General features: G+C 38.4%; 1 protein-coding gene across 1 annotated transcript; it reads left to right on the forward strand.

Annotated features, from left to right (window-relative positions):
• The first annotated feature begins 1,617 nt into the window (after positions 1 to 1,617).
• On the forward strand, positions 1,618 to 8,201 carry LOC106572637 (cerebellin-4-like). The gene is made up of 3 exons (XM_014147000.2): positions 1,618 to 2,404; positions 4,268 to 4,384; positions 5,184 to 8,201. Exons 1-3 carry the CDS (start codon positions 2,108 to 2,110, stop codon positions 5,379 to 5,381), a joined length of 612 nt encoding a protein of 203 aa, XP_014002475.1. The 5' UTR covers positions 1,618 to 2,107; the 3' UTR covers positions 5,382 to 8,201.
• Positions 8,202 to 11,648: the final 3,447 nt, after the last annotated feature.

Here is an 11,648-nt window from a genome sequence, read left to right on the forward strand (position 1 = left end):
TAATTCCATTATTTTACTTTTAGGTTGTATGTATTGTGTGTGTCGTTGTGAATTGTTAGATATTACTGCACTGTTGGAGTTAGAAACACAACCATTTCGTTACACCTGCAAAATGTGATTTTGATTTGATTTATGCACTTCCTGATGAACTCAGTCACAGAGTCAGTCTATACATCAATACTATTCTCAGAGGCAACCCAGAACATTTCCCAGTCCGTGTGCAATTTGATGTTTGCTTTTGATGCAACCCCTCCGAAAGACATATATACATACATACATTCATACATACAGTACATACACTGATTTTGGAGGGCTGCCTCTGGCTGCTGGCTCACCTCTCTAACCGCTAGGCTACCTGCCACTAGCCTACCTGCCGCTAGCCTATTTCTTTACCTCAGACAGTTCAGGGTATTGCAATGTCAGGGACGTACCTTGTACAGACAGACAATCACAAGAGAAAAACCCACAACCATTCACAGTGCCTCTGTGACCAATAAGTATTTTTATCCCTAGATAGTTAGCCTCTTGAAGTGTCCACTGCTGACCATGTTGTGATGGCCCAAGCTTGAACAATCTCCAAATGGCTTACATGTTTCCCTCCCACAGATCATACAACTGTCAGAGATGAATGCAACAGCCAGTCAATATTATTTCATAACTGATGCTTCTTTGACCCAATAGTTTTACTCTAAATTCAGTGGTTACCATTAACCAGATGTTGTTAGGACCATTGTTACAGTGACTAATGTACAGTATGCACTATGTGGCAAGTCAGTTTACAGTGAGGTATGTTGGCCTATAATGGGGCTAAGCAGTATTGTCATTGTTTAAAATCTCGATATCCTATCATTTATTTTGAATAGGCAATAATTGCCAGTGAAATTTCTATTTTTAATAAAGCCCCAGAGTCTGCAATTCCAATGACAAAACAGTTTAGTTCCCCTCTCTATAGATTGCATTTGTTTTAAAATGAATTAATTGCTGGGTAGCTGCTGTTGGAATATTAATTACATTTGTGCTCTGTTCCAAAGTCAAAAGCTGAGCAATTTTGTAGAGGCCTCTATTCACAAACCAGCCACTGAGCACACACTGGTTGAATCAATGTTGTTTCTATGTCCTTTCAATAAAATGATGTTGAACCAACGTGTAATAGATGTTGTATTGACATCTGTGCCCAGTCGGCAGTTTTGTATAACACAACAGAGCATCATACTCTTGACAGTCTTTTTAGCTAACATTCCACTCCTTGCCACTCCTGTCATGACATGTAATAGCTGAATAGAGGGTGCAACCAGTCTACATGCAGAAGTGTGTAAAACTTTTTAATTCCTTTAAGTGGATTCCATACCATTTAATGGATCCATTCAGGTTCGTTTGGTGTCATTAAGGGACTCTTTATGGAGGGTTAGGCTTTAAATTGTTTAAAGACCGCTTATTATAAGTTGGTGGTAAATAAATACCAAATATCCACTGTTCTAAACAAAAAGCTTTGTTTGATCTCCAAACAATTATGCTTATGACCAAAGATCGAATTGATTAATAGTCTAGTCCATACCTTGGCTTGCATCCACTATGTATCCAATCTCATTGTTGTAACTTTCTTGAACGAGGTCAGGTATAGGCTACAGAAATACTGATGTGAGGAATATGTAAAGATAAAAACCTGGCGATAAAGATGCATAACAGAAGAAAAACGAACTGTGTGAAAAATATTTGCATACATACGTTGGTAAATGACTGCGTCTGGACCGTGCGTAGGCATATCACCACGGGGACTAGTAGTCATACCGCGTAATTTGGAGTCGCAGAGCATCAACCAGTCATTGCGCTTCTTCTTCTCAGATTGAAGCCCTCATGCAGCCATCTATTTCGGATTATTATTTTAGTCACAAACATCATGTAAAAGAAAATGAGACAAAGAGAAAATAAACTGGATCGTCATTTCGATCAATTGTCAACATTTGAAGATCTCAATGTTGTTGAAAATATGTCTTTCACCAATATAGCATACGGCTGGATCCAATAAGAATTTTAACGCGTCAGAAACGTGTGCGACGGGGGGACCAGAGAGGAGGACTCGGAACTTCATACAGAGTCTTTTTTAAAAATGGTGCTGTTACGGTTGTTGTACAAGGTGATGGTAAACTCTCTTGTTCTTATGTTCAGTTTGGCGTTGATCTCTGAGTTTGTGGGAGCTCAGAATGACACGGAGCCTGTAGTCCTGGAGGGCAAATGTCTTGTGGTTTGCGACTCTAATCCGACTACGGATTGGAAGGGCTCGTCCTCTCCTCTTGGCATTTCGGTACGTGCGGCAAACTCCAAGGTCGCTTTTTCTGCGGTCCGGAGCAACAATCACGAACCGTCGGAGATGAGCAATAAAACAAGAATCATATACTTCGACCAAGTAAGACGGTTTTGTATGTTTTTGAGATAGTAGATAATTTTTCATTTTACTTCAACTTTATGACATCAAAGTTGCCCTGATAAAACTGCGCTGCAATGCTGTGTAGGATCCACGTTTTAGGCTACATAGGTAATTGACGACATAGTGGCAGGTTTTTTCCCCGGCAGAACTAAATTGAAATAATAAAACAAAACAAAAATAATTGGAGGGGTCTAACAGTTGGTTTAGAGAGCAAGATACATGTATCAATAATATTTAATTATTGACTGACCGATTGGTTGATTTAAATTTTTATGATTGATCAACAATAATGGGCATAGCTCACATGTGATCAAACACAATAAAGGGCTATAAATGACCAGCAGGCAGAAGCAATGGTAGGGGTTCATCTGAGAATAGGACATAGCACACTCCCTTTCACAATCACACATGCACCTGAATTTACCCCTCATTCTTTACACACACACACACACACACACACACACACACACACACACACACACACACACACACAGTCTTGTACAGCTAACCTTGTGGGGACACACAATTAAGTCCCATTCAAAATCCAATTTCCGTAACCCCTAACCCTAACCCTAAACCTGACCTTAACCCAAAAACCTAACCTTAACCTAACCTAAAACTAACCCTAGCTCCTAACCCTAAACCTAATTCTAACCCTAACACTAATTCTAACCTAACACTAATTCTAACCTTAACCCTAAACCCCATAGAAATAGCATTTGACCTTGTGGGGACCAACAAAATGTCCCCAGTTGGTAAAATGTTTGTTTGCTTACTATTCTTGTGGGGACTTCTTCCACAAGAATAGTTAAACACGTCCACACACACACACACACACACACACACACACACACACACACACACACACACACACACACACACACACACACACACACACACACACACACACACACACACACACATATGGTAGATATGCTTGGTTTGGCTTCATCAATTTGATTGGGTGGTACCAGGGCCATTTCTAGCATATTGGGGGCCCTAAGCAAGATTTGGTTGCGGGGCCCCCCCACCTCACAGGCAAAATATTTAATCCTAAAATCACTGTGATAGTACAACTCCTGGTGGCACCTCAACTAGAAGGACCTTACATACATCACCTCTTCATCGCCAAAGCCTTACATAAATCACCTCAACATAGCCAAGACTTTACATAAATCACCTCAACATAGCCAAGACTTTACATAAATCACCTCAACATAGCCAAGACTTTACATAAATCACCTCAACATAGCCAAGACTTTACATAAATCACCTCAACATAGCCAAGACTTTACATAAATCACCTCAACATAGCCAAGACTTTACATAAATCACCTCAACATAGCCAAGACTTTACATAAATCACCTCAACATAGCCAAGACTTTACATAAATCACCTCAACATAGCCAAGACTTTACATAAATCATTGGCTGAATCTGCCTAATTGGAAGCCTATTGGGCAAGATTACAGCTGGGGTTTTTAGTCATCGCTGTTGTTAAATAATCGTTAACTCTATATCTGGCAGTTGGTCCTAGAGGTTTGTGGCGATGTGCTTGATTGAAGTCACACTCGCAAATCTCTTTGTCTCTTGTAGGTTGAGTCATAGGCTGCATAGAATGTCACATCACATGATTAAAACTGTCAGTACATTTTTTCTCTAAGGAGTTGAGGGGTCTACGACTGCTGAAATATCAGATTTAACACTACAGTCTTGTCACCCTAATTTGAGTATCACCAGATGAAAAGCTGGTGGTTAAGCCATAATTATTTGAATAGTTAGTTGAACCATTGAGGATAATATTTATTCACCTTCTAAAATGCTTTATTCTTCTTTCTCTAGGTTCTTGTGAATATAGGCAACTATTTCACATTGGAGTCAGTGTTTTTGTCACCCAGAAAAGGGATCTACAGTTTTAATTTTCACGTTATAAAAGTGTACCAGAGCCAGACTATACAGGTAAGCAATTTGTTTTGGCCTAATTGATTCAGCAATTTAGCTCCAGTTATGATATAATTTGATTCCCCAGAGACATCATTTGCTATACATTTGCTATGGCTACATTCTTTGAAAGGGCCTTGTAATTGAGTTATTAACAGTGTATTACAGATTAGGAAATGTTTCTAAGACTATTGTGTCTAAGTCTATTCTGGACTATTTCCTGTGTAGGACTATTTGGACATATTGGATTTGCATTGACAGAATGGTGCACTGCAGGTTATGAGAGGAAGCTGAAACAAATCTCTGACAAATAACTTAATTTCAATAGATGAGCGAATTACCTGTGTTAATGTTAGGAAAATGTACTGTAAAACATTCATGGGAAATCACAGCCACTGCATGGCTAATCTTCTATTTTGGTTATGTATGTTTGTACAATTGTAGCCTCAATTTCCAGTAGTTTCATTGCGAATCTCCAAAGCCTGGAGAATTCTGAGCTCTCTAACGGTGTGAATAGTCGGAGGAGACTACATTAGTTTATTAAACATACCATCTTATTATTCTGGCTATTTAAGAGAGTGACAAAACTAAGCTGTAAAATAATGTGTTTTTTTCAAAGTACTTTGTCAAGGGAAGGGCTTCTGCACACTTCATATTTTAACCAAGATCAGAAGTGAATAGCAAATAGCTACAGTAGGTAGCTGTGGATGATTACAATGTTTGGCTATGGGCATACAGTATTATCATGGGGACATTAACTGTATTTCTCCCCTGTCTCATTTATTTTTGCTCATTGCTGTCTCTTTGGGTCATCTAGGTGAACTTAATGTTGAATGGGAAACCTGTCATCTCAGCTTTTGCGGGTGACAAAGACGTAACTCGAGAGGCAGCCACCAATGGAGTTCTGCTCTTTTTGGATAAAGAGGACAAGGTCTACCTTAAACTGGAAAAGGGGAATCTAGTTGGCGGATGGCAATACTCTACGTTCTCTGGTTTCCTTGTTTTCTCTCTGTAAAAAGAAAGAAAATCTCACCATTCAAATGACTTTATCAACAATGTGTTGTTACTGTATAATTAAAACATTTCTACATCACTTGGATCTAGCCAAAGGATGGATCATATTATGTTCCGTGGTCAAGGATTGCTACAGAGAGAAGAAAAGAGACATTGGAAAGAGTTGATGTTTGATGGAAATTGGAATCCCTCTACAAATGCAATACTGCTCCAGAAAATGCCATAGTACAGCTCATTGCTATGCTCATGTTACTTGACATCTTCAACAGAGGAACAACACTTCACAACAATTCTTCCCTCACAAACTTAACAGTCCCAGAATATGTTTAGCATCTTTTAAAAAGTTTACATGACAGTCCTTTCTAAGTCACCATGCCTCTTTTTAGGGTGTCTTTCCTATGGGGGAAATGGATTTGTTTTTCTTGGCAAGTGTGGCATGTGTGATATTACAACGTTGAATTCAGAGCAAAGTCTATCTTCCAACTATGAAATGACCCCCTCCTTGCGTGTACAGTCACACATGCTCTCTGTAGAAGTGATAACTAGTGTCACACTTGTCTTCATTTGGAGGGTGTCATTCTAACACCAGGATTAACTTGTGAAATGAGTCTGACAATGCAGGTGTTGAATTAATAATTGAATGCACCTTTAAATAAGGCCAGGTAGATTTTAATCAGATAAATTGAACAGTCAAGGAAAAAACTCTCTGGGAAAGTAGACATAACCAGAAAGTTAGAAAATGTTTGAGTACACCAGACAAATCCTGTCTCGTCTGATGAAACAAAAAGTTGTGATTGCATAGGACTGCATCAGAGAAGCAGGTCATTGCAAAGATCAACAGCACAAGTTTATTTTGTCTGGCCAGTCTCATTACAAGAAGAGATCTGGCCATTAAACAACCATATGTCTAAACAGATGTTGTAGATGCAATATTGTCATTGAACTGAGAAGTAGTGGAGGCTCAAGTTCATGCTCAAGAGTTGGACACTGCAGTAGGTCTGGCCTTTTGATGTCACCATTGTCCTCCCTCCCTGTCATGTGTTGGTTAGAACTTTGACCATAGATGGGTACATCAGTGGAGGCATGTGTGATACTTCGTTGAAGAGATCACAATTGTATACTGTATGTTAACAGTTGATTTTATGCACAATAATTTCTTTATTCATTTAATATTTATGCATTGGTTTATTCATAATAGTTTGTTTGATTGAAATGCTTAATTGAATGAACCGATTTGGCATTTACAGCCAATGATTTCAATTTGCTATGTCATCAATGACTGCCACATAGCCTGTAGCATCTGCAATCCATGTGAAATTCCTTCTTACCATTTGTTTACAGTGCATTTTTACAATATTTTTTTTTTTTTACAATATCTTAAATAATTGTGAGATTTGAAAGAAAATTATTCGATCCAATCTATCATCAGATGAAATGTAAAGAAATAAGGTATAGGAATAATGTAGATAGTTCCATAAGACTAGACATTTTCCACACAAACCTAATCTCACTCACCTTCTCTAACCTTTCCCCCTGAAATACACATAGGGAAAGTGTCCTGTTGGCCATTTTGCATTGATAGAGCAGCTGTTGTGTTCACTCTTGAACTTATGTAACTGTATGGTCAACAAAAACCTTTCCTGAGTAAATATAATGGCACTACACTATTTATTGATTTATATTATCTAAACTCAGAAGGGTTTGATTTTCTCATAACATATTCCTGAGTTGACAATTGCTTTTTGTGCATATACTGTAACTATCATGGTTGTGAGAATATATGTTTTGTCTGTGAATGTTATGCCTCTGTGGATCTCAAAAGTGTGTCATTAGAGAAATGAAGGGTTGCCTAGTTCACAATTCCTCGGCTGGCAACTCAAGTCACTTTAATGTTGGTGCGTATACTGTAGGCCTACTGTGTGATCGTTTTAGGCACAGCTCTCAAATGAACATGCTTTACTACTGGATTCCTTTCTTTCAAGACATGAATGATGACTCCAACTCCCACCAAGAAACCACACCTTGGAGGGTAGCTATACAGTAAAAGTGTATTACATTAACCAGATATGCGGCATCTCATTTGTGAAATAAAAATGTTATAATGGACTGAATACTTTAACTTGGCCTCATTATGGACGCTGGAGAAGAATACAACTCAGTATTGTATTTCAAATTAATGAATGCAGAGAATGCAAAAAAAATACATATATAAATATATATATGTTTACAATTGTCTGTTGTGGCTTCTATAATGTGATAAGTATTGAGTGACTCAAATTAAGTATGACTGATTTTAATTGAAAGTATTCTTGATTTGCAATATATGATCTATCCCTTACAATTGAGAATCTAACTCCCCTTCACTTAATTGAGAGACAATTTACCCTAACAATTTATACTTATGTCAATGGATGGGCACAAAACCCAAACTAGCAAAACTAATTATATTCTATAATAGCAGCCTGGTTATTAGGCATGCATCAATCCAATATGATGCTTTTTTTTTCAACAAAGATCTACCATTTCCCGATGGTAGATGCACTGTGGTTGTATGAACAACCCCGAATAGGTTTTGTTCATGGATACAAGAAGAATTCAACATACCATATGAAGCCATGTAATCAATGTAACAAACCATTGGTACAGATATGTGTTCAAAAACATGGATGGATTATTGTTGAGATTTCCAAGAGCCTTATCATGCAGGCATATTGTATTACTGTCAAATTAAATCTGTGTTGAATTGTGGTCTTTATTGGTATACAATAATGTCAGAAAAAAATTATTTGATTTATCAGCAACATAACTTCATAATCATATTTAGGCCACGTTCATGTTTTCTGTGTTTTAGACTGTGGGTCTGAATCCATTCTGTCTGTCTTACAACTATCTTGATTTGAAGTGGTGTAATACTATGAATAAATTATGTATATTCAGAATCAGCTATTCTCTCAGAGAGATGGGTTTATGATCAAATAATTAATCACTGCATAATTCCAACTATTTGGAATTTGGCAAAGGTGCTTGTTGCTTATGAAGTGAGAAGTTTTATATTCATCTCTATTGTAGAAAGGAGAGAGACATTACTCTTGTGGTACTGTTTCCTGTCTTGGGCTTTGATTAGCAGGGTCGTTCCACCAATTTGGTGCCTTTTGAGAAGTGTAACTTGGTCAAGAAAACCTTTTGATTTTACCTAATTTTAACATTCTGTCATAAAGAGCACATGTTCAACTTTTAAAAATAAGTTTCCCATCTCAAGAGGTTAAATAAAAAAGTACTATAGTAAGTCCTATTATGTGCCAAATAAAGTAACAGGGTTGACTGTAACAGGGTTGACGATTTCTTCTTAAATCAGCCTTAAATCCCCTTGTAACAGGGGGGATGAAATAAAAGTTGTTGTGTGCAGCAGGGAGTGGCAATTGAATGCAAGCTTCAGAAAAAAACAAAAATGAAATTGTAAAAAACATTCTACCCTGTCTGTCTATGGTAACAGGGTTGACGTGTTATGCTCACAGCTGGCCCACTCATTAGACAGGATTAGGCAGCCGCCTGTGGCGGCAGATTGACGAGGGCGGCATATTCTGAGCTAAACTGACCAAGATGCGCCTCCAACAACAACAAAATGACAATTTCTCTCAACCAGTGGCATATGGGCTTTTTAGGTGAGCGCTGATGCCGCCCTTTGATAATGCAGGGGCGCTAAATCTTTTTGCTTGCCCATTCCTAGCGCGCCTCTCCAGGGTGCTATTGGAGAGATGCATCTCTGCAGCGCAAAACAATGATCTTACATAAATAATGTAGCAGATATAGGACATGGTAGAAAGAGTATGTGGCCCTTTCTCTAGCCTACTGGCTGTAGATAAAATGCATGACTATGTAATGAGACGGCCACTTTTTACATCATGCAGGTTTCTCCCATCAAATAGCCTAATCTAAATGGCACTCAATAAAATAATCAAATGGACAATCACAACTGCTTTCCAGGTGTTTCACCCCATTGTCATGATCAGTGGTTTCAAGTTTGTATCAGTACAATTTTGACAAGCTGATCACAGCGATAAAATGAAATACTTGTGTAAACACACTGCAGATAGGCTCGTGATAACATCACATTTATTTATTCAACCTTCATTTAACTAGTCAGATCCGAGCAAATTCTTATTTACAATGACAGCCTACTGGGGGATAGTGGGTTAACTGCCTTGTTCAGAGGCACAACAACAGATGTTTACCTTGTCAGCTCAGGGATTTGATCCAGCAACCACTAGGCTACCTGCTGCCCCAGGTAATTCATATTCAGAGCTTAAATAGCCAAATTGATTAGTCACAGGAATCAAGACTAATAAAGCCAGTGCAATGGCCTGTTTTATAAACGGTTGGCCTACCTCATGGATCGGGATTCATACAATTCTATTGCTGTCTGACATGGTAGGCTACACCCCAGTAAGCACGAGCCAACATCTTTTGGACGTCTTTTTTTGGTCCTGTCCGGACGTCCTTTTTTGGGTGTTTTACAAACAGTAGGCTTACCACATAGATGGGCATTCATAACATTTTATTTCAGGCAACACTATAGGCTACACATCAGTAAGCACGGACCGACGCCAAAGCCTTTTGGACGTCTTTTTTGGTGCAGTTCCGGACCAGCCTTGATTTCCACATCCACGGACATTGGTTTTTGGTTCAGTCCAGACAAAATCCGAACCAATCAGAGACGTCTGTTTGGTTCAGATTTTGTCCGGTCTGGACCAGCCTTGATTTGGCCCAAACATGGATGTCTATAATATACTTATTTTAAACTTTCATTCAGAACCAAAAATGTTCCTGATGTCAACATCTGTAAAATACATATTTTAAACATCTGTAAAATACGTATTTTCAGCATCAGGAAAATAAGTATTTTCAGCTTTCATTCAGAACAAAAAATTTACCTGATTTCAGCGTCTGGAAAAGACGTATTTTTCAATGTCTGGAAAAGATGCCTTTTCAATTTCCTGGAAAATATGTACTTTAGACATACGGAAAATACCTTTTCACCTTTAATTCAGAACCTACATTGAACCTAACTGCTAGCCATTTTTTGGTCTCGCCTATGGCGGCAAAACGGCAAGGACCGCCCCTGGTTATGCTCGACCCACTCAGTTTTTCAACACAAAACTCCAGCAACTTGCCAAAAATATTAAAACCAGCTCACCAGCTGACTATTAGATGTTCAATAAATAAAAAATAAATAGTTTCACCGTATTAAAACGAGAGTTGTGTTGGGGTTGACCTTCAAATGAGGGACAGGCGTAAATTAATGAATCACTAATCACATTAAATGAATAATAATCTTCAGAAATGACCCATACATCTGACACAACCTGATGACTAGCCCTCTGACCTGTGACCTGTGACCTGTCTGCTGTTGTGTGTGAGGTTTGTTTTGATCATTGGGTGGGAACATTCAGTATTTTTTTTATTATCAAAGACATAGCAGGTATTACTCAAGGTCTGATACAACTCTGATTCATTTCTCGATCCTCAGATTCTGGGGGCTACAATTCAATATTGGTCCACACTTTCTATATATCAAAGGGAAGCAAAAGGCACTCACTCTTTGTGTGGAACGGCATTTTTGTATTATCAAAGATATAGAAGGTATTGCTCATTTCTCATGGTCTGATAAAACTCTGATTCAACTCTAGTCCTCAGATTCTGGGGGATATATTCATCCTTGAAATATGTTTTGTCTGTTGCTGTATTGTTGTGATATTTGTCAGCCTATGTAACTTGGCCTTCCAAATGACTCCTCCCTATAACACAACATTTAGGCTATAATCGAATGAGATGTACATACATACTGCAGGCGTGATTTCTTTGGTGTGGGACAAGCAGTATGTCATTGTGTTGTGTGTACAGGCTTTGATTGCATCCGGTGGGACATGTGACCCCTTAACTGAATAATACATCTTAGATAACGCTAACAAATGAGCAGAAATTGAGAAATGAATTGGGGGACATAATCTATTTGGAAATTCCAATCAATGCTCTTGAGTATGTTAAAGTTCACATATAAGGGAAAGGAAAGGAAAGGGAAAGGGGGATACCTAGTCAGTTGTCCAACTGAACGTATTCAACTGAAATGTGTTTTCCGTATTTAACTCAACCCCTCTGAATCAGAGATGTGCAGGGGGCTGCCTTAATCGACATCCTACCTGGGTTGAGTTTACTCAACTCCACAACATACACTACCGGTCAAAAGTTTTAGAACACCTACTCACTTAAG

This window comes from Salmo salar, chromosome ssa15 (genome assembly GCF_905237065.1).
Source record: "Salmo salar chromosome ssa15, Ssal_v3.1, whole genome shotgun sequence".
In the NCBI taxonomy this organism is placed as follows: domain Eukaryota; kingdom Metazoa; phylum Chordata; class Actinopteri; order Salmoniformes; family Salmonidae; genus Salmo; species Salmo salar.